The sequence below is a fragment of the Lactuca saligna genome, chromosome 2 (assembly GCF_052625555.1).
Source record: "Lactuca saligna cultivar CGN05327 chromosome 2, ASM5262555v1, whole genome shotgun sequence".
Taxonomy (NCBI): Eukaryota; Viridiplantae; Streptophyta; class Magnoliopsida; order Asterales; family Asteraceae; genus Lactuca; species Lactuca saligna.
Genome location: NC_136418.1, coordinates 155,275,141 through 155,299,214, shown reverse-complemented (window position 1 = coordinate 155,299,214; position 24,074 = coordinate 155,275,141). Strand labels below are relative to the sequence as shown.

General features: G+C 34.0%; 3 protein-coding genes and 1 pseudogene across 6 annotated transcripts; 2 read left to right on the top strand and 2 right to left on the bottom strand.

Annotated features, from left to right (window-relative positions):
• Nucleotides 1-8,672: 8,672 nt before the first annotated feature.
• LOC145029239 (uncharacterized) lies at nt 8,673-11,467 on the bottom strand. 3 transcript variants are annotated; one of them, XM_078977837.1, is made up of 10 exons: nt 11,182-11,467; nt 10,910-11,083; nt 10,235-10,543; nt 10,074-10,107; nt 9,774-9,974; nt 9,608-9,697; nt 9,430-9,495; nt 9,255-9,346; nt 9,108-9,155; nt 8,673-8,886 (listed from the first exon to the last, which is right to left on the bottom strand). In XM_078977837.1, the coding sequence occupies exons 3-10, from the start codon at nt 10,540-10,542 to the stop codon at nt 8,769-8,771; spliced, it is 957 nt and encodes a 318-aa protein (XP_078833963.1). In that variant the 5' UTR covers nt 10,543; nt 10,910-11,083; nt 11,182-11,467; the 3' UTR covers nt 8,673-8,768. The 3 variants fall into 3 exon arrangements, with proteins under 3 accessions (XP_078833963.1, XP_078833964.1, XP_078833962.1); XM_078977838.1 differs by having other exon boundaries at nt 11,260-11,467; XM_078977836.1 differs by having other exon boundaries at nt 10,910-11,467.
• A 1,902-nt stretch (nt 11,468-13,369) lies between these two features.
• Nucleotides 13,370-15,590, top strand: LOC145032248 (phosphoenolpyruvate/phosphate translocator 2, chloroplastic-like). Of its 2 annotated transcripts, none has more exons than XR_013677090.1 (9): nt 13,370-13,802; nt 13,895-14,017; nt 14,154-14,306; nt 14,380-14,465; nt 14,579-14,663; nt 14,730-14,849; nt 14,929-15,006; nt 15,104-15,244; nt 15,336-15,590. XR_013677090.1 is itself a non-coding variant. In XM_078980998.1 (9 exons), exons 1-9 carry the CDS (start codon nt 13,440-13,442, stop codon nt 15,404-15,406), a joined length of 1,209 nt encoding a protein of 402 aa, XP_078837124.1. In that variant the 5' UTR covers nt 13,370-13,439; the 3' UTR covers nt 15,407-15,590. The 2 variants fall into 2 exon arrangements, 1 of the variants encoding a protein (XP_078837124.1); XM_078980998.1 differs by having other exon boundaries at nt 15,115-15,244.
• Nucleotides 15,591-15,709: 119 nt separating this feature from the next.
• LOC145032247 (DEAD-box ATP-dependent RNA helicase 14-like) lies at nt 15,710-19,565 on the bottom strand. The gene is made up of 8 exons (XM_078980997.1): nt 19,328-19,565; nt 18,208-18,542; nt 17,988-18,128; nt 17,568-17,906; nt 17,129-17,479; nt 16,784-17,061; nt 16,362-16,706; nt 15,710-16,286 (listed from the first exon to the last, which is right to left on the bottom strand). Exons 2-8 carry the CDS (start codon nt 18,517-18,519, stop codon nt 16,022-16,024), a joined length of 2,031 nt encoding a protein of 676 aa, XP_078837123.1. The 5' UTR covers nt 18,520-18,542; nt 19,328-19,565; the 3' UTR covers nt 15,710-16,021.
• LOC145030272 (putative protein phosphatase 2C 23) lies at nt 19,431-23,860 on the top strand (annotated as a pseudogene).
• The last annotated feature ends 214 nt before the right edge of the window (nt 23,861-24,074 follow it).

Genomic DNA, 24,074 nt, shown 5'->3' with positions numbered 1-24,074 from the left:
TAGCCACAAGTCAATTGACTCATTAATGACGACATGTCATGCTAATCCTCTTATTCTTTGTGGTGGTGCCAAAAATTCTTTATCACATGAAAATCCAATCTTTTTGTGCTATTAATGTTTTAACTATGAATCATGATGTGTCAACAATTAGAAAGTATAAGTTAAATAATTCTCCGAAAAAGAACAACATACACCGATACACATAATTAATAATCATGGGTCATTAGCTAAAACCATAACCCGGAATTACAAAATTACCACATCCATGATCACCATCCCTGTTAGCACCACCATTCTCTCAATAACATTCAATTAAAACCAAAATGTTTTTCATTACATAAAACTATAAAAGGAAGATAACCGATACCTGTTCCATATGACGCAAAGAGGGGATACCCACCTAATTGTTTACACGATAGATTGAAAAAAAAAAAAACAGATATCGATAATCGTTCAAACATATGAAAAGATAAAAACAAACAAAATAAAATAGTGGTAGCAAGTCCATATCACTCATCTAGGAGAGTTACATTCAAACAATCTTGAGGGAAGTACCACAATGTTGAAGAAATACACCTACCTTTTCCAGGTGTATATATCAGTATCAAAAAATCTCGAGTATGGTGATGATGAGGTGGACCATGACTCTGGTTTAATCACAGCACCATGCTTCAAGAAGCTATGAAACAATGAATATTCTTCCATTGTCTTTTCACAATGCACCCAATTGAGTTGATGAAAATCTAGTCTGCGAAGCTTGTGAAGATCTATTGGCCAGTATTCCATTAAATAAAGGTTTTCATCCGAACTAATAAAATCAAAAGCCAAAGAGATGGACTTGATAAAATGTGTATGAAAAAACGTGAAATTAGGCAGCATAGGGTTGAGTCGCATTTCCCATTACTATTAAAAATCACTTTATCTGCCCATTTATTATACAAGATAATCAGTTTCATACCATCATAACAGTTATGACCCAGGTGGTCAAATAAAACAAAAAACAAAACTATGGTATAAAGCAGAAAATGTTTCATGAATTTATCAGCAATTAGATATGACTTTCTACATCACTACATGTCTGATCTAAACTAAAAAAAAAAAAAAATGATGAAGGAAAAGTATTAGAAGAAGCATGAAGATAACAGTATGGATTTGTACATGCCTAATCTAAAATAAATCTCTAATATAACATAACAATGTTACTTGCTTTTCTGTTAGACAATATTAATAAACAAAAAGAACGAATACAATTACTCAATCACAGAGATGTAAACGAAACAAGTTCTTGAACCCGGAAATTAAATTATGCTAATTTTTTTTTATAGCGGGTATCACGAAAACACAAATCAAATGATACTTATGCGAATTAAGAATGCAGAAACCAATAAAGTGATAAGCCACATGTCAAACTGATCGACTAACGATAAATTAATTGAACGAGTGTGACTAAAGCAGAAAAACCCAATACTTCAAGAAACCATCCAGTTTGTATTTGTATTGTAGATTACTTGAAGAAACACCAAACAATGTAACCTCTGGTCTGGTCTACTCAATAACAAATGCAGAAAAAATAACACTTCAAGAAGAGCTGTAAGCGAATATTGAATTGCATGAATGTAAACCATTAAACCCTCAAAATTACCCGATTGAGTGCGATAGACGATTTCTGTGGAATAATAAGCTTGAGCAGAGAGTAGAAGTCCGAAGATTACTGTGGTTTCAATAATAGCAATATATAGAAAGGTAGACTTGTCGTTTCCTTGTTTGCCAATTAAGCAAGAATCGGTAATGCCTATAGCCTTATAGGCCTCGTGGAAAACGAAATCTCCTGGTGCTGCTTGGCTCCATGACAAATATAAATGAGTAAATTACATGAACGGTCCTTGTGGTTCGGGTTAATCTATACGTTTGGTCTCTAATTTTTTTTAACTCGGAGATCTTTAGAATATGTTTTTGTTGCGTCTATGATCACTGCGCTTACACAAAAAGACTATTTTACCATTTTTTTTATCTAATTTGTTATTTAATGGAAAAGTTATTGCATGTATGTTTCGTCGTCACTCATCACAAGTGGTGGAACCATGAATTTTGATACGGAGGTGCAAACATTGTTAATATATATTTTATGTAGTCATCTTATCTTAGATATTAAAAAACATTGTACAATTTCTTTTGTTGGGTGTATAATAACATAATATATATATATATATATATATATATATATATATATATATATATATATATATATATATATATATATATATATATATACTTTTAGGGATGTTGTAGTACCATCAACGACTCATATAACTCCGCCACTGCTCATCACCATCTCCCCCCCCCCCCCCCCTCCCCCCCAAGTCCATCCCCTTTATCTATTTTTCCCCACTCAACGTTGATGAATGTAGTGATCGGCTACCACTAGGAAATACTAGGGTTGGTAGTTGAAAAGTTGGTTGTTATCTGAAAAACTAAGGTTGATTACTAGTTTATTTTTTGAGTTTTTTTATGTTGTTATGTTTGTTAAATCAAAAAGTAATTTATAAGCTAACTTTTTAGAAAGTTTCTTTAGACTAGCTTTTCAAGATCAAATCACGTCTGGAACATAGGTGAAATTATGAGTAAAATAGAAGTAGGTTATCAGCTGATTCTCTCCTCCTTAAGGTCGAGGGTCAAATCAAATCACGTTTGAGACATAGGTGGAATTAGAAGTAATATAGAAATAGGTTAGATTTGTCGTTCAAAAAAAATATATAGATTATAAAATTTATTGATATAGTTGTTTCAAATAAAGACAACATACTTGTAAACAATATATTTATATTTAATCGTATAAGATAATTACCAAAAGTATGGATATAGTTTATCTATTTGAAGGATATTTAAGTCAAAATTTTAAAATCTAAAAGAGTTTTCTGTTAAATGCTAGTTGAAATAGCTTTCAGATTTGGAACTTTTTGCTTAACCTAAAAGCTAAAAGTTTCTGCTGCTAAACAAAGTTTTTTTTTTCGAGCTTTTTCTTAAAACCTAGAAACTCCTAAAAGTTGTGGGTCGAATATGCCCCAAGTCGACAAAATAATTATTGATTTATACATGTCAGCAAAAAAGTATACACATGATTATTTACGTTATATGGTGTAACATCCTATTTTTAGGACTAAATGTTTTGGACTTTTAGTAAAATAAAATTTTAAGCTAATAAAATTGTAACATCCCAGTTTTCAAGACCAAAAATTTCATTTCGATATAACAGTTTAGGAAACCGTTATAAGAAAACATCATCAAGTCATATTATTTCATCAAAACCACAATCACATGTCTGAAACCATATCATGAAAATAGTAATAATATCATAGTACAATCCCAAGAATGACATAGTGCGGAAATCCGATGTGTGTGTGTGATGCGCTACTACCATGTCGGCTCCTTCCCCTTCGATGAAAGGGTACCTAAAAACAAAACGGAAAACTGTAAGCACAAAGCTTAGTGAGTTCCCCCATCATACCACATACCATACATAACATATACTGCATAAAATAATTGGGTACTAACTAACCCTTCAGTCCTGTCGACTGGTACTTTGCCTAGCATATCCAGGTGCTGGCCTCCCCTTCAGTCTAGTCGACCGGTAACCATGCCTAGCATATCAGGGTGCTGGTCTACCCCTTCGGCCCTTTCGACTGGTAGTAGGGACTATTTCACCCCTACTCTACTACATAGCATCCTAGTGCAAAAACATACAAGTCATATATTGTCTAACTTATCTAGGTGCTGGCATACCCCTGCGGCCCTATCGACCGATATTGGGGTCTATCATACCCCTTCTATCACATAACATCATAGCATACTAGCAAGTAATCATAATAGATAAACATCTACCAGAAAATTATCACAAAGACAATTATCTCTACTATAACTCTTACTAGTGGGTCCGCCTTGGTGCCTTCGACCCACTTCTACTTCTACTAGAAGGTAACTCACCTCAATGTCGTGAAGTGTCTAAACTATCCTCGATACAGGGATCAAATCCTCTCAACTCCTACACACAACAACCTTCCTTAATTACCATTTCATAAACTTAACCCTTTCAAGGGTCAACTCTAGTCAAAGTCAAAGTCAAGGTCAACACCTTGGTCTAAGTCAAATTTTTGGTCAAGGTCAACATCTGTTTGACCCAACTCGCTGAGTTGGTCCCCTAACTCGTCGAGTTCCATAATCCTCAAAGTGCTAAAAGCTTCGACCCTACTCGCCGAGTCCTTCAAGGACTCGCCGAGTTCTCCTTCGAACAAAATCGGGACCTTCTACAACTAACTCGTTGAGTTCTCCTTCGAACAAAAGCTTCGACCCAAAACCCCTAAAGTTAATTGATTATCTAATTAAATAAATAAATATATAATTAATAAATTGGGCATCACCCACTGCCACCTCAAGCAGTGGTGGTTGGTGGAGGTCCATGGCGGTAGGAGGCGACAGCCACCCGCACACGGCGACGGTTTGAGTAATATTCCGACTATCCAATGTGCATACAATTTCTTACAACACACACACACACACACTAGCACCAAAAGAACAAGGAATAAGCCCAATATAACCACTAAAAACAATGGCCGGCGACGGCAATAAGTGGCAGCCACCACCTCACAGTGGTGGTGGTGGGTTCTCTTTTGGTTCCAGGTTAAGCAAACACACACCAATAAATGAAAAAACAACACAACCACCCACATATGATGGTTGATGGTGGCAGAAAAACGGAAATGGCGGCAACCGCCATAGTTGGCGGCCATGATGGTTCTTTTCGGTTATCCGGCCAAGAAAGCACACCCGCCATGCACAAACTAGCAACAACAATACACACTCATAATGAAAACACGACTATAGCCACCATCACGGTGGCAAAACAAAGACCAAAGAAGCCGAACATACAAGAGTCGCATGGCGACGACAGCGGATGTCAGTGGCTCTAGTCGGACCGGGCGCAACAGAGCAAAGACAGGGAAGGAGAGGCAACACGATTCGTCATCAAGATCAGCAACAACGACAACTTGCTTCTTCCGATCGCTTGCTGTCACAGCTTCCATCAGCGGCCTTCGTAACATAATGGCGTCAACTTGCGGTTCTTCTTCATCAGCGACGACAAGGGGTTGGCAACGTCGGCTGTTAATGGTGGATGATGAAGCAACAGCGCCTTGAGGCTGCCCTTCACTCCTCGTCAGTCTCGGGCTCTTCCGTCATGGGGGAAAGGAGGTCGACGGTGATGGTCACCTGATGGTATTTATGCGACTAAGAGGTGGCGGTTGGAGGATGGGAGGTATAAGGGTGGCGGCTAGGAAGAGAATTAGGGTTAGGGTTTTAGCATCAAAGAGACGAGGGAAATGGAGGGGTGGTGATGGGTTTAAACCCCCATCTCCATTTTAAACATCATACCATTTGTACAAGATTAGCCCCTGACTCCACAAACCCTTATCAATTTAAATCCAATATTTACTCTATAGCCCTTACTTCAAAGATTATTTTCAATACAAGTCCATATGTTACCATTTTAACCCTCAATATCCAAAAAGATAACTTTTAACACCCCTAATGTGTATACCCTTCTAATTTAATACGACTTTAGGGCTAAAATATTGTAAAATGTATTTCGGGGTTTTAAGGTTTATTATTTATTTATCTATTTATCTTATTTGTTTACTTGTTTTATTTTATTTATTTCATTTTTACTTAATTATTTTTTTTTTAAACGGAATGTTACAATGTTCTCATGATTTTTAATCATCATCTTTAAGGTCTTGATGGAAATTCATGCTTTGTTTAGTGAGTTTTGAAGAAGAAAAATCTTCTTTGGAGTTCATGAGAAGCTTTAAGCTTAATGTTAATCATATATTAAGTTTTAACCTTCCACAACTCCATGCATTTCATATCTTATAAGTTCTGTATTTGTACTAAACCAATTGGCTTAAATTCATCTTCACACAGAGTGATTTTTGGAGCAATTTGAGTTCCATAACCTCATTAAGCTTCTAAGAGAAGTTTGTAGTATGTTTTGGGGTTTCACTTATATTCCAAGGATATAAACCTTTTAGGGATCCTTTCTTATGGCAGTTGAAGTGTTTTAGCATGTATTTAAATCTCCTTGACTCGTTTAGGTAAGTTGTAGAATGTTTGGATGCATTGGAACCAAAGTAGAATGCATAAAAGTAAATTTTGGGCCATTTTTGACCTGTTGCGCACGACACGGGTCGTGTCAATTTGACATGGGTTGTGTCTAGTGTTCTAATTTCATGTTACCAACAAAAAAAACTTATTTTGGTCATAATGTTTTCATCCATGCTCGAAATCGCGCATCGTTTTCACTTAATTTCTTGTTTTAACATAAGGAAGGTTTTGAAACCATAAAAACTAAGTTTTGGAATTAATAACTTAATAAGTGACTTAATGGGCCATTTTGGGTTTTGAAAATAATAAGATGTATACATCTATAGGAAGTATATAAGCTTATGGGGAAAGTCTAATTAAATAAGATCTTAAAAGGGTATTTTAGTTATTTTGGTAACAAATACTTGGAAATGAAAATAGGTGTTGTCTAAGAGGTGCCCAAACTTAGAGGGGGGGGGGGGGGGGGGGGGAGAATAACTCATTTGAGGTGATTCAACAGATAAAGATCAAGGGTGTAACTTAAATAAAGAAACAGTTTGGTGTTGCAAGCTTAGGACTAAGGTGAGCACTTTTACCTAGGAACATTGTACCCACTATATGATTATGTTATATGTGTTTCTCATTATTTGAAGTTAAGTACATATATAAATATGATTCCGATTCTATGAATCCCTAAAGTGTTTTCCTTTACTTGATATTAGATTTTATAATTTGGGGACACCCTTAATTAAATAAAGGGCTCTATCTTATTCTTCGATAGTAAGAATTCACATATTCTTGACTTCCCGTTTTAGAACCTTCGGGAATACACATCCCCTATTATTGGGTTTGCATTTTGAAACTATCTAACATATATTTGATTGCTAGTTGCCTGTATGAGGATTATTTGTGTATTCATGAAATTATATTTTTCAGAAATGCATTTAGTTGGTATAAAGCTAAAATGTTTATTTTGAGAAAAAAGATTTTGACATCCTACTTATTGCATACATGCAAATCATACTAGGATAGGTGTGACTTTGTGGTCCCAGGTACCCAATGCATAGTTGTAATTTGATTTTTTGTTTTTTTAGTATATTTCTAGATAATCCTCATGTACACGAGTAGAGACTCGCTACCCCTCGTGTGGCTTAGGTTGGATGGTCCTAGTGCCTTGTTTGTGGATGTAAGGGCGACTCGATTATGTCGTGCATTATTCACACCCGACCATCATTATTTTGTTGTTGGATGTTAGAACAAAAGTTTGTTGTTTGTCACGAGTTCTTTACATCCAATATTTGTTGTGGGTTGGACTTTAAGATTGACAAAGAGTTGGGAGTAGTTGCATGCATTGCATCTTATTTGGGATTGATTTTGTTTTACCCCTTCTGTAATTTTGGGACTTACTTGTCTTTTTTGGAAATATAAATGTTTTAAGAAAGCCTTATAGGTATATGAAACCCCTTTTTGTCATGTTTGCCTTTTGAAACTGAGTCAGTACATATGCTTCTTGGATGTTTATAAACCATTAAATTTAGTAAATTGGATTTCTATCCCGATTTAGCTCACATGAGTATTTATTTGTTTAATTACTTCTATTTTGGATTTTGATTATTGAAAGGTACTACTCAAAGTCACTTGGTATTATTTATTCAACCGTGAAGTTTGTATGGAAATTCTCATAAATTACAATGTACTTTGTTAAAATATATGTTATTGCCCTAAATTGGTAATTGTTGTTTTGAGAAGGTAACTGTTTTGAGAAGGTACGAGTTATGCATTGGTGTATGATCCAAAGTGTTCATTCATACATTGTCCATGATGCTTAACCCTGAGATCGTACTCACTAGGTTCCCCATAGTCTAACTCATTTGTTCATAATAATTTTGCAAGTTAGTAGATATTGTCAGAAACTTAGGAGACTCTTGAGCTTTGAATATTTAGAAGATCTTTGGTTCAAATGTTTCCATAAACCTTATTTTGATATCTGTTGTGACACTCTCGCAAGCAAAGTTTTTATTAAACCACTAAATGTTTGAAATTTTTTAATTAGGATCGTTATCCGCTTTTGTACTTTGGAAGATATTTTGATTTAAACTTTGAGACCATTATTCTGCAACTAAAACTCTAAAATTATTTTAAAGGAAGTTACCAAAACCTAAAGGCTATTTCAGATAGACTCATGTGAGGGGTGTTACATATAAAAAATCACATCAGTAGTATTCGAGTTTTTCTTCATTTTTAATGAAATTAATAATGTTTATAGTATACATTCATCAAAAATATTATCTCTCACAAAGGTCATAAAACAATCATAATTAAACCATATTACTGTTATTAAACGATAATATATCATATGATGGTTACAATATAATGTTGAACACAACTAAAATCACTCACAATTTATAACCATCAGTAGATAACAAGCAACTTGTATTATATATATATATATATATATATATATATATATATATATATATATATATATATATATATATTGAACAAGTTGACTACATTTGTAACAAAAGTTAAAATGACCTTGTCAGATTTGAAAAGAATAAATAAAGAGTGCAATAATCTAATGAATATGAAATTAATTTGTTGTAAAAGAGCATTAATGCTATCTAAAACAGATATCATCTCAAACATTGATATGACTCAGGAAACCATCCAGACAAGACTGTGTACTTTGTTTTCACAAACAACGCAAACAAAGCATAGCATGGAAGATGCAACACTGCAACCATCCAGTACCTGCATTTCATCATCATGTTTGGTTAGCCACTAATTAATAATGAAATGAATTTACTATATGATTTTATATATATATATATATATATATATATATATATATATATATATATATATATATATATATATATATATATATATATATATATATATATATATATATATATATATATATATATATATATATATATATATATATATATAATTCATATATATGTACATACCACATAGGAGCATATGGGGCGGATACATCAAGGAAAGGGTATGGCCACCTGGAACAAATCATAAGCACGTAAAACATTATGTACTTTTGAAATAAATCTTAATCAAGATTTATTTATTTAACTTAATGATGTTTTGTATATAGTTACCATGTTTCAACAAAGGCATGGACAATCCACTCGAAGATCACATATAACACAGTGAACAAGATAAAATATGAAATTCTGAACCATGGGAAACGCTGAAACAAGAGTCTCATTTCAATTTTTAAACTTCAAATGAATTTAAAAAAAAAAAAAACAAATTAATGATGAATAACTTTACCAAGCTATTCATGGCCGTGTCTCCTAGCACCAAAACAAGATTAAGTGAATGAACAACAACTGTTAACTGGTTTTAACAAACAACAACAACAACAACAACAAAATCTTTAAACCCCATAAAAATAAAATAAAAAACTCTCAAATCAAAACAATGGTGTTAAGCAATTATAAAGACTTACAAGACTCATTTCATAATCTGAAATGCTAATAAATGGAAAGATTACAAGCCAGTAAACACCATCAGTCAGCATCACTGCCCCAGCAGTAATCTGTGAAGGAAAAATCAAAATTGGTTTCCAAAGGGGTAATTAATATCGGCATATTATTATTTTAAAGTTAAAGTACCTGAAATACAATTTGAAAAATGTATCCCCAAATGGCAGCAGTTTGTGAGAAATAACATTCCTCTTGAAGATTTACTTCATGGTTGAGAGGCATATAGATTCCAATTCCTTGCTCTGTATCTATCATATCTTTTCTATGAGCATTATAAATCTTCTTCTTGTCCTTCCGGAAACATCCGGAAGCAGATACCACCGATCCAAACTAAACAGAAACAACAAATGAAAAAACCAAGTCAAAGAAAACGATGACACTCGAATAATATTCAACCAACATGAATTGATTAAGTGATAATTTAAATACCAGAAAATAGATCGTTGTCAAAATCAAAGTCCACCTACACACCAACACAAGTTGTAAGTTAGTGAAATAATTATAAAAAAAACAACAGCTCATTCTCATTGCAAGATTGTGGTAGTAGTAGATGGAAATGGAGATAATAATAATAATAATGAGTTATTTACTGGGTATAATAGTAAAATAAGTTGGTGCCATGAGTAGCGACATCAGCAATGGAAGCAGCTAAAATCAAGCAAAATGCAATCATTCTGAAACCCATTAACCAAAAAGGGCTTAGTCCTTTCAGACATGGCATCCATGATTCACCATCATAAAGAGAAGAAGCTCTTTCTGTGTTGTCTGAACCTTCATATTTCCATATCAGTATTGATGCTGTGATTGTGGAGGTAAACACCGATGATAAACAGAGCAAGAAATCCCAGGTCAACCAGTAACTCAGGCGAGTAGTGTCACCGGAAAATGCAACCACCATCCTACATGACACATCACATCGTGTTTAACAACTTAATCTGGCTATTTAATTTAGAAAAGGATCTGATCGATTTGTTTTGCAACATTTGATTCGTCTGATCCTACGTACTATAACCTTCAAGATAACATTATACCACAATCTAAATTCAAAAGGAGTAACAAGCTAAATGCATATAGCATTCAACTGCAAGATTGAGAAATTAACAAGTAAACACCCAGATCGGATGAGATAGATAGATGGCCATTTATCCATTTACACACAAACACGTAGCCGAATAAAATAATTCCATTGCATCTGCATGCGATTATCTAAAGCAAAGCCATAGAGATAGAAGATGAAATGAGAAATTGAAAGCGGTTGTACGTACCTTGGAGAGGAATTAAAACAAACACTTGGACTGCATCTTCTGCTTAGTTCTCTATGAATCAAAAACACCAAAAGGATTCGTAATTTGGAGTCGAAAAAAATTCGGGGTTTCCTTCTCCTTCGAGAACAACAGACACGTCCAACCGACTACTATTATTATTAGATCGAAGAAATCCTGTGTTATAAAATTAAGGATGCATATGAATAGTCTGACAATATTTTGTGCACGTGTGTCATAACGAAGATAGATGAGTATGAGTCATCGCATAATACTTTAATCAGGATTCATGACTTTCATAATAAAATCCACACAACGATGAATCATATCCATATCTCACTGTGATTCCTTACTTCCTTTAAAAAAAGGTGTTACTTTATGGAGTCAACCGTCAAAACGGTCATACTCTCCATCGTAAACAGAACGTCGATCGGAAGATCGAGATCAATTTGCAATTTCCCAACACAGATCTCTTCTAGCAAACCAGATTGTGATTATTGAAGACCACTCTTAAATCATGTGTTTTCATATAATTATAGAGTTTTTTTTGTTAAAATAATTAATTAAAATAAGTTTTATTTTTTTATCGAAAAGTTCGATACTTCATTTTCGTAGGTGCACAATCGTTGGTTTTAAACAGCAGTGGCAAATCGGGTTATGGTGTCGTGTTTGTTGTTTGATACGACACGACACGATAATATTTTAAGTAACACGAACACGACACGATACGATATCGTGTTTTTTTTTAGCTAACACGAAAAACACGACAGACAAATGCTAAACCATGTCAATTTTGTTTCAAATTTTGAACATAAACACGACGCGACACAACGTCGTGTTTTTACACTTGACACAAACACGAATTCGAATTTCAATTTCCTCCCAATTTTATTTCGTGTTGTGTATTTTTTTTGTGTCGTGTAATCAATTATCACCTCTAGTTTTAAATCAACTCCGGTTAAACACGGATTTAGGTTATAAGACCACAGGGAGTCGAGTTTGGCAAGATGAGGTGCTCATATGACATGTTTTACCATAATGAACATCACTTCCTCTTCATAATTTATACCGGGTTAATCTCTCTCTCTCTCTATCTCTCTCTCTCTGTGTGTGTGAGAGAGTATACAATTCCTAATGTATGATATTGGAGTGTGGCAAAATGAAGTGGGGTGTGGTAATAATGATATCATTCTCTCCAGCCTAATCGGTTTAGTTTTTTCGGTTTTTTTTAAGTAAAATTATGTTAAAAAAATCGAGTTAGTTTAAAAACCGGTTCAGTTCAGTTTAATTTAAAAAATCAAGGAAAAACCACTTTCGTTAAAAAAAAACCTATATCAAATTGGTGGTGTGGTTTTAAATGAATCTGTCGTAAAAACAGTTCAATTTTATTGAGCCGGATTTAAATCGAGATTTTTTTTATCTACTTAATGAGAATACAATTTCATAATAAAAAAATATAAAGCATTATTTTATTTTTTTGAAAAATATTGCTAGTTAGTCAAGGATAAAAATAAATATGGTTATAATGGATCTTAATTTTGAATTTCACACATGGTATTATATTTTGGATTGGAAGTTTGTTTAATTGTTTGTTGATTGAAATACAAACGGATCTTTATGAATTAGACGAAATTAATAACTTATATAAAAACTCATATTAAAAATACATTCATCGTTTAAAAAAAAAAAAAACGTTCTATTTATAGGATTTTACAGTAAGTATGCAAATATTTCTACTTGGAAAAGATGTTAGATTAGAATGAGTAGGTCATTTATTTAATTAGCTTTTCATGCAAATCAGATAGTTATCACTTGTCTCTATAAAACTACTAGTTTTTTTTTTTTTTTTTTAGTTCCAAAATAAATACAATAAATAATAACATCCATTTTCTCTTGCTAAACCGTCCTATAAAGAATTACAAATAGCTTTTAGGTGCAATTCTTTTTCAAACACAATTTGTAATGAAGATATATTAATATTAAAGATAATGAAAAAGAGTGGAAATAAAATTTTTGGAAGGGTGTCCACACACAACTCATCTGGCATATAAGGCTTGGCTTAATTTCGCTCAAAACTTCTGGAACGGGGCATGTCAGCCTCTTCACTACTTACCGTCCACGTGTCCTCCAACTCTAACTCATGCCCTCAACAATTTTTGTGCATTTTAGTTGTACCATTTAATAAACATTTCTATTTTATGCATCTTATATTTTTAACAAAAAAAAAAGAGTAAATAACAAAAAATATATATAAATGATGTCAACTTTTGTAGGTATATTAACAACTCTTCACCAAATTTTAATTAGGAAATCTTTTACAATAATTACTCCATGTTTTTCTTGTAAAAATATAAAAATTTATGTTTTATTAATAAATTGAATGGTGGCCATAAATTTGTAATGCAGGGATTCATGTCCCCACCTTACTGACATGTAAATTGTTGGATTTATATCCCATGCAAATCAAAATCTCTCACTCTCTCTCTCTCCAGCTCAGATCAAAATCTTTTTCTTTCAGTTCCACAAACAATCAATGGAGAGCTATGCATTAGCTCTTTCTAGCTCCAATCTAAACCCAAAACCCCTAAAGCATATCAACCCACCCAAAATCTTACCAAGTTCTTCATCTTCTTCTTCTTCACCAATCCATTTACTATGTAGAAGCATAAGTTCAAACACACCAGGCTTCACTTTCGGCTCTAATTACAAAACCCACAATAACTACTATTCCTTCTTGTCTCCTAAACGACTCCACAATGATTTGGCAGTGGTCAGGGCTGCTGAAAGCTCCGGTGAGTCTGCAAGTCCAGCTGAGTTTGGCCGGAACTTACAGCTGGCAGCCATGTTTGGAGTGTGGTATCTTTTGAACATCTACTTCAACATCTTCAACAAACAGGTCAGAAATTAATTAAACTGTGTTTTTGTGTGTTGATAAGAATAAATGGACGAGATTAATTTGGTTTGTTTTGTACATGATACATGATACAGGTTCTTAAGGTTTTTCCATACCCAATGACAGTGACCACGTTTCAATTTGGGTGTGGGACTGTGATGATTTTGATTATGTGGGCACTTAAACTTCATCCAAGACCCAAGATTTATAAATCCCAGGTGCTTAATTATATTATATTTTTTACACTAGTTCATTTGTTGGTTAATGAATGAATAAATGTTTGTTTGAGCAATGAGTAGGTGGAGAGGTATGTAGCTGATTATATAAAATGTATGGTTGATGATGTGATGTCAGATTGTACCTGTGGTAATGTTGGCAGTGGCACACACAATGGGAAACCTTTTGACTAATATTAGTCTTGGAAGAGTTGCGGTTTCCTTCACTCACACGATTAAAGCCATGGAGCCTTTTTTCACTGTTCTCTTTTCTGCCCTTCTACTTTCAGAGGTCAGTATATACTGTAATGCCATTAATCAAGTGATCATATTGGGTAATTTCTACTAATTATGTTTGTCGACAGAGACCAACATTATGGGTGGTTTCATCTCTTGTACCTATTGTGGGTGGTGTTGCATTGGCATCCTTCACCGAATCTTCATTTAACTGGTTCAAAACCCAACCCGTAGTCATACCTACTTTTTAATTGAGTCAAACAATCAGAGTTGACCATGCATCTGTACATTTTGATTTGATAAAATATATATATACACATTATACAGGATCGGTTTTGGAAGTGCAATGGCTTCAAATGTCACCAACCAATCACGCAATGTACTTAGCAAAAAGTTTATGGTCAGGAAAGAGGTAATAACGCGATTACTGATTATATAGTTAGCATTCACTCCTAAATCAATTAAATTATCTGGACAGGAAGCTTTGGATAATATCAATCTGTTCTCAGTTATCACCATCATCTCTTTTATCCTGTTGATCCCTTTTATGTTCTTATTAGAAGGCTTCAAGTTTACTCCGGAGTACCTGCAGTCTGCTGTGAGTATAGACTATAGACCTGAATTACCATATAATATTTTAGACTATAAATCATGATAGGATTCTTGTAACTTGTTAGGCGAGTCGAGGTGTGAATGTGAGAGAGCTATGTGTGAGGTCTGTTCTAGCTGGTGTCTGCTTTCATAGTTATCAACAGGTAAAAAAAAGGTTAAATTCTACCACATTTACCCACAAAGAATAGTAGCATATATGTGATGTGATGTGATGATTAAAGTAAAAGTATGTATGTGGAGAGGAGTGACAGGTATCGTATATGATACTACAAATGGTAAATCCAGTGACACATGCTGTGGGAAACTGTGTGAAGCGAGTGGTGGTCATTGTGTCCTCTGTTATCTTCTTTCAGACACCGGTGTCTCCCATCAACTCCCTTGGTAAATATGGATTTTTACACTACACTACAGATACCGCTTACAATTACAATTTGCATTTGCTACTACTTATCTCACCTTCATCAAATTTTAGGAACTGGTTTGGCACTTGCTGGAGTTTTCCTGTATTCAAGAGCTAAGAGGATAAAACCAAAAGCTGCTTGACTTGTAATAGAAGCTTCATAGGTTGCGCATAGTATATCATTTCAATTCCCTTGCCTTGGAAACAATAATTGTGCATATATATACATTCTACACTCATTTTCCTTTTTCTTTTGTATCACTCTCTGCCCTGGTTAGAAAAGGAACAGAGCACTCAATAAAGTATGACCAATATATATTTGGATTTTTTTTTTGTGTGTAACGGCTTAATCTGAACAGTTATACATGGTTTACTTTTGAGTCTATACGAGCAAAATGACTTGATGGGTTAAGCAAATAAAAAACCTGCTTTAATATTCACAATAATAAGCGCAAGGGGAAGGGAATGAAGATACCATAACCCAACAGCTACAAAGACCATAGCATACACAAGAACAGCTTCTCACGCTTTACACATGACATGACCCATCCATCCATCCAAAAACAAAAACATAACCTATAAGGCTATTAGGCCACCATCTATCTGGCCCTCTATGTTAGAATCTCCCAAAACCAAAATAGACAAACACATCTATGCATGTCATAAGTCATAACTCATAAGTCATAACCACTACTACCATACTTTATATTAACTAAAACACAAAATAGATAACTCCACCACAAAACAAAAGCCTTTAATTAATTTGCACCGCCATTATTCCCGTCAGCTTCCCCAAATTTAAATACAGGTGGAGGCCGGGCGCGTTCCATCATTGCCTGGTGAAAGCTTCGTACAGGTGGCGCATCACCAAACCTCTCTGGGCTACGGCTACGGCTACGGCTACGGTCATTGGACACCCCCCATCCAGAACCACCTTTGTTGGGCGGGCTTCTGCCACCACCACCACCAAACATGGTTTCATGAAAGCTCCTACCCTGATAGCCACCACCTGCATCTCTGTCACTGCAATGGACATATAGGGTTTGTGTTACTACTATTACTAACAGCCACCATCCGTAAAAGTTGACTTTTACATACCTGTCATGGTTTCCGCTTTTTTCAGAGGAAAAGCTACCTCTTCCACCACCATAGCTTGAATCATATCCACCTCCACGGCCACCACCACCACCAGTGTCAGAGCTCCAGCGCCTAGATCTGCCACCACCCATTCCCATTCCACCACCTCGTGAAGCCATTTCACGAATTTGATTAGGGACACGTTGATTTGCTCCTTCCAAAAGCTTAACAAGCTCAGATGCATGTTTTGCATCTTGATCACCAAAAAAGGTATAAGCCTCTCCTGTAGCCCCTGCCCTCCCTGTTCTTCCAATCCGGTGTACATAATCCTCAACCCCCGTAGGGAAATCATAATTTACCACCACCCTGCATAACATTTAATTGTTTTAATACAACAATAAATTAATTGATTAAAAACACACAAAAAAAAAAAAAAAAAGTACCTAATATCTTTGATGTCGAGTCCACGAGCAGCAACATCGGTTGCTACAAGCACAGGACACTTGCCTGAGCGAAACTGACTGAGCACATGATCTCTCTCCCCCTGATTTTTATCTCCATGAATTGAAGCAGCACCAAACGGGCGGGTCAAATTACGTGCCAGCTGATCACACATCTTCTTTGTTGAACAAAAAATAATAATCTTAGATCCGGGTTCTTGAGATCTCAGTATTTGCTCCAATCGTCTGTGTTTCTCATTGTAAGCCACAACCTCCACATGCTGCAAAACAAATTATCACATCATCAAACATTATTATAATTTACAAAAGAAACACAAAGATTGCTACCTGTGTAATGGACTTGTTGGCAACAAGTTCATTGATGTTCCCGATGTTGACTTGAACCGGATTAACCATAAAATCAGCTGCAATTTTCCGCACCTCTTTCGGCCAGGTGGCAGTGTACATAAGAGTCTGACGACGCGTGGGGACCGCGTTTACTATTTTCCTAATTTGAGGTTCGAATCCCATGTCCAACATTCTATCCGCTTCATCCAACACCAAATAAGTCACCTCACTCAGGCTCACTTTTCTCATTTCAAGAATATCATTCAAACGCCCAGGTGTCGCAACCACAATGTCTGTCCCATTTGCCAGATCTCTTAGCTGGGGACCCTTTGGTGCTCCTCCATATAAACACTTCATTCATTACAACACAAATTAAATTCAACTTAACTACCATTACTCTTACAGTCTTACTAAAGATTTAACAGTAGTAGGATTATACCGTGCAAGATATTCTAGATGATTTTCCAAATTTGACAGCTTCATCTTGAATCTGTGTGGCCAATTCTCTTGTGGGTGATAAAACCAAAACAGTTGGACTCAACTGAGGATTCTTGCGGGTTTTTTTAAGGTGAATGAATCCAGGAAGTAAGTAACCCAAAGTCTTTCCAGAACCTGTTTTGGCAACTGCTACTATGTCACGATTTTGCATAGCAATTGGCCATGATTGTGCTTGTATGGGAGTTGGAGCAGAGAATCCCGTTTGGAGTAACTCTCTAAGCAACTCAGAAGGGAAACCAGTATCTTCAAATGATGTAAAGGGTGGAGGCACATTGTCTCCCTGAACAATTTTGCATTTGCATCATCATAACAGACAACGTACAATTTAACTTACTAATGATATCATGTATTTGGTGCTTACAGATACAGTTATCTCATGCTTTTGGCGATAAGCATCTGGTGATAAACCACTTCCAGCTGATCTGACATGAGCTTGATAAGGAGTCCCTCCCTGCCCAGAAGCAACTGTCTCTTTTGGGGCATCATATGTATCTTGTGTAGTCTAACAACATAAGATTAGAACAAGAGTCATGAACAATAATATGGAAGTATGGAACAGTAAAAATAGGTTGAACACAAACCTCATGAGAATGACAAATTGTTTCGGAAGAAAAGTTTGATCCACCATTCACACTTCTTTCATGTGTAACATCATCAGAAGCAGCAGCAACACCATTGTCATCTTGGGAAGATGGTTGCACCTCAACTTCTGGTGGAGGTGGATCTTCCTTGGGCACTGAGGGCCTCTGATATTGGGTGACATTAGTCACTGGATTCCAAAAGTAAAGATTCCCAGTGTTGCCATCAACTAGCCCTCTCCATGGTTTGGGGAGAGTAGGATCCTCTGGTGCATAGCGTGGACCAGCAGATGTTTTAGTTGCAGCAGCAGCCATTTCAGCAAAGCAGTTTCAAATATCTGGTAAAACAACATACAACTTACTATTTGCAAAACTTTACAAGTAAGAGCTGAATATTGATTTAAATAACAATATAACTCATATATTTGAATGAATGAGAACAAACCCCACAGCCTTGCTGTTGTTGATTTGACATTCTATCAAGGCTTATGAAACAACTGTATAACTACATAGAAACTGTGGTTCATACTTACGATATAAAACCCTAAAAACTCTGCCACTTATGATACATGGCATTAAAAATGAAAGCCTAATTAGTTTTGATCAAGTCAGCAACACATGCTATGATATGCCTCTTAGGAAACCATAAAAAGCCCCAATTCCAAGCTAATGGTCTATACCGTAAGCCTAGAGCTAACAAAATGGCTTCCGTGTTTTGTGGTTAAAAATGCAATCATATACTCCTCAAAAGTATTCACAGCTAAAGCGTCCGGATCATTGAGAAAATATTATCAGCATACACAACCAAGATAACCTTAAACGTATGCAATACAATCCGGAGGCGTTCGTTTATATGCCCATAGGTTCGAGATGCAACAAAATCAACTATATTACATTTCTTTCAAAAATCATTTCATATTTACTTCATAAATATCTTGCACAATTTCAAAAAAACAAAATCCGAGCAAATGAGATAAACCCTGACAAAAAACGCCATTTCGCGATACAAACAGCCACATTTAGCTTAGGGTTTTATCATCGTACCAAAACCTTGACGATAGATCTGAAACGCCAACAAAAACCCTAAATAAAAAAATAAAAAAGAGACGGAGCAAAATGTTACCAGAAGGCGTGACGATTCAAATGCCTAAAGCAGAGATGGATGATTAGGTCAGAAAACGGAGACAAACGTTAGACAAACGGGAGAACCTCTTTTATTTCTCTAAATGATCTTCCTCTCGGTGGTTATGGAGGTGTACATGTCAGAGAGGAAACCCCGCTTCGCCGGAGAAGCGTGGAAAGAAAAGAAAAACGTCCAAGTCAGGCCAAGGTATTTATAATACGATGCGAATCGATGGTAGGAGCCTGGAGGTATGGCGTTGGTAAAGTTTTTTTGATCATAAGTTTTTACTAAATATGACTCGGTAATAAAACATGTCCACGTAAACAAGCGGTCATAAATAACTCTTTTTTGATGAATAATTTTTTTTATAGAAAAATAAATATTAAATTTTATTATTAATTATTATGTAATAAAAAAATTATAATTTTTAATGAAAATATTTATGTTAAGAATTTATATTTATATTTAGTATATAAGTATTATGAGATTTTTTAATTTTAAAAGTTGAAAAAAAAATCCTAAAATAGCATGTGGATATTATTTATTTAAAAAATATCATAAAATGACAAGTATCAAAACTAATTGGAGATTGAAATATGATAAAATTATTTTCATTTATTATAATGGATATTTTAATAATATCAAATTGAAAACTATTATAAAAATGAAATATAAGCATAACTAAAAAAATCCTTATAAAAATATAAACGTAACTAAAAAAAATCCCTACAAAAATGTATCTTGATAGAGAGAGTATAGAAATCGAAAAATTAAACAACAATAAATAGAAAATTTGTAGAAAAATCTCTAATGTTTGGCTTCATTAATGCAAGAGCTATCCATGATTATTTTTTACAATTAAACCTAAAATATCGGTATATTTGCAAAATAACTTTTGTATCCGGTTAATGTCAGGGCCAAATTATAATAAATAATCAATGATGGTATTTTCATTAATATGGTTAAAGTTTAAAGATTTTTTTTTTTTTTGAAGATTTTCTTTTTATATAAACTAAATTAATTTGAAAATAGATATTTTTTATTAAAAAACTCAATAAATATATTAACTACATCCTTTTCATTAAAAAAATAATAAAATTTTTTTTTAAAAAAAATCATATTTATTTATTAAAAATATACAATAATGATAATCTATATCTCATTTTTAGGTTTTTTTGTGATTATCATTAATTAATATCATAACTACAATTATAAAGGTACAATCTATATCCTATAAAACTTAACAAGACTTTGTTTATTTGTCGTAAGAAACGCATTCTAGGCCATATTCTACTTTATTGTTGAATTTTTAGGTCTTGTGTATAAAACATTTACCATAAACTATAACTTACCGAAAAGTTTCACAATCGAACAACACTTCACAAAATAAAGATTTACCAAAGACTATTGCTCCTAATTAAAGTTCTAGAAAGTTGAAACTTCCTCCATTATTATTATTTTCATATAAATCAGTTCTTTTTTACACTCAATGCTTGAATATTCAACAATGAATGTAATATGTGACCTACAAACACTCTTCATATGACAAATCACCAAGTTCTTTTAAATTATATGTGATAATAGCAATCATAAATATATCATCTATATCATATACAGTTCTCTTAAATTATATATAGTATCTTTATTTTGAGTTTTTTAATAAGAAAATATGATACCTTTTTAAATTAATTTAGTATGTATATATATATATATATATATATATATATATATAGGGTTAACTTCAAATGAAAACACTATTTAATGTGAGAACCTGATAACACTACTTTATGTTACTATTCTACTATGAATTTTAAATGTATAGTATTGTAGTAATTATAATATGAATATATTTAATTTTATATTGCTATTCTACTATAATATATATATATATATATATATATATATATATATATATATATATATTTTATAGTAATTTAGTAAATTCTAATGTGAATGTTAAATATGTGATTGTTCATATATTCGGTGATGAATAATGTCATAAAGTTGTACATACAAAATTTTAATGTGAATATTAATATGTGATTGTTCGTATATTTGTTGACGAATAATATCATATCGTTGTATATACAAAATTCATAGTAGAATAGTAACATAAAATAGTGTTCTCACTTGAACTTAACCATATATATATATATATATATATATATATATATATATATATATATATATATATATATATATATAATTTAACAGAGTCTTTAAACTTTAACAATACTAACGAAAAAATCATCATTGATTGTTTAGTTACAATTTAGTCTGAAAATAGACATTAACCAACCTAATAAATTGGTTATTTTGCAAACATTTACCGGTATTTTGGGTTTAATAATAATAATAATAATAATAATAATAATCCAGGATGGATTTTATGTTAATAAACTTAACTTCAAAACTTATATTCTTTATGCAAATTTCCTATAATAAGTTTAACTGATATAAACAAAAATTAAAACTAATCATTACTAAAAACTAAAGTATAGTTTTTTATTTCCATTAACTGAATGCAAGTGTTTGGTTTCGTATTTACTGTAAAATCATTAATAACCAAATAACACACCAAAACAATAATAACCTAGATGTAGGTATAATTAAATAACACACCAAAACAATTTATTTGAAAAGGAATTATAATCTAACCAATGTTTTAAAAACTAATTTTTGAGTTGAATCGGTCTAATGATCGATTCCCGTTAAAACCGTCGGTCTGTATCTAACATTGATGTGCATTAGCTTTCAAGATGTATACATTCCAAATGACCTCATCAATCGAGCTAGTCAATTTTCTTTGGAAATGGATGCTTTCTTAATGAACTAAGTGAAATCCGATTATCCAAGTATAATAAATCGATTCAAACCCGGTCCAACCTAGTTTTCGAAGAAACTGTACTTAACATAAAATTAGGACAAAATTGCAAAAAAGGTCCCTGTAGTATGCAAATTTTTGGGGTTTTAGTCCAAACCTTGAGTTTTTTGGATCCATGGTCCTTTTGGAGTGGTTTGTATGTGCTTTTGGTCCCTGGACTTAACTCCCGTTAAATAGGATCTGTTAAGACCCCTCATATGCCTCACACGTCAGGGTAAATTCGTCATTTCATATGTAAGGGACCATTTTTGCATAAACCGTTTTTTGGCCCCAATGCATGCGCTCTTCTTCCCCAACGTTCCCCAACGTCTCTTTTTTCTACCCTTCTTCTTCTTGAGCTCTGCTACAACAACAATGGTCCTATAAACCAAAAATAGGCTTCATTTTAGGGTCGATTGAGCATGGCTTCTTATCGGGTACTTTTTTTCGAGTCCTCTCGAAAAGGGTAGTCACGAGCAGTTCTAATGAAGTTATTCTCAAGGAAGCTTTGCCTATAAACGTAGATCAAGAAAAAGATCACTGATTCGTGTCATCCAAAAAGATGTTTGTAACATGTGGGCAAAACTCGATTGTTGCCCCGATTAATAAAAAAGTGGGTTCTCTAAAGGTTCAAGATTGGATTGTTGGGGCTTCGAAGAAAAACAATGAATTGACTATTAGTAATGTTAATTTGAGCAGTGAAGGTAGTTTTCTTGACGATTACGGGCTCATAAATTAGAGCCAGAATCTTCAATGGGCGCAAGGGAAATCTGGGGAAGATTGAGTGCACATCGTCGTTTCGGAGGAATAAGGGTGGGTTTTTGTTGGGATTTATGATGGATTTAATGGTCCTGATACACCTAATTATCTATTATCAAATTTGTACCCAGCTGTTCATAAGGAATTGAAAGGTTTTTTGTGGGACGATGAACTTGATTCCACGAATGTAACTCCTTCAGGGCAACAACCATTAGATGATACCAAATCCCAGGTCGAAAATCAACCTCAACAAAATAACCATCAAAGATATGTCGATCAGCAAGAGAGTTACCCCATTGCAACTGAGGATTTTGAGAAAAGAAGAAACAAGAGTTCAAGAGTTAGGAGTCGAGAGGCTTCAAAGAAATTGAAAGATAACCACCGGAGATGGAAGTGTGAATTCGACAGGGAGAGATTAGAATTGGATCGAAGATTAAAAGAGCAACTGAATTCCAATGGGTCAAATTCAATTAACCATTCAGATGTTCTGAAAGCTCTATCTTAGGGATTAAAGAACACATAAGACACATATTTTCATATTGCATACCAAATGCTTGCTGAAAATCCTAAACTAGCTCTAATGGATTCATGTCTTCTGGTTATGTTAATGAATGAAGATGTTTACGTGATGAATTTAAGTGATAGTAGAACAGTTTTAGCTCAAAAATCTAGAGACAAGATCTAAAGAGGAAACATTGTATGATCTTGAAGTCGCTACTGATATAGCCACTACAAATCAAACCCTAAACACCTGCCAGCTCACAATGGATCACATTACCTCCATTGAGGAGGGAAAAAGTAAAACCATATTTTCAAATCAATGGTTCTATAAACCATTGTTGTTATGGCAGAGCTCAAGAAGAAGAAGGATACAAAAAAGAGACGTTAGGGAAGAAGAGCCCAAGCAGTGAGGCCAAAAAACGGTTTATACAAAAATAATCCCTTACATATGAAATGATGAATTTACCCTCACGTGTGAGGCACATGAGGGGGCTTAAAAGATCTGATTTAACAGGAGTTAAGTCCAAGAACCAAAAGCACATACAAACCACTCCAACAGAACCATGGATCCAAAAAAACTCGGGGTTTGGACTAAAACCCCAAAATTTTGCATACCACAGGGAC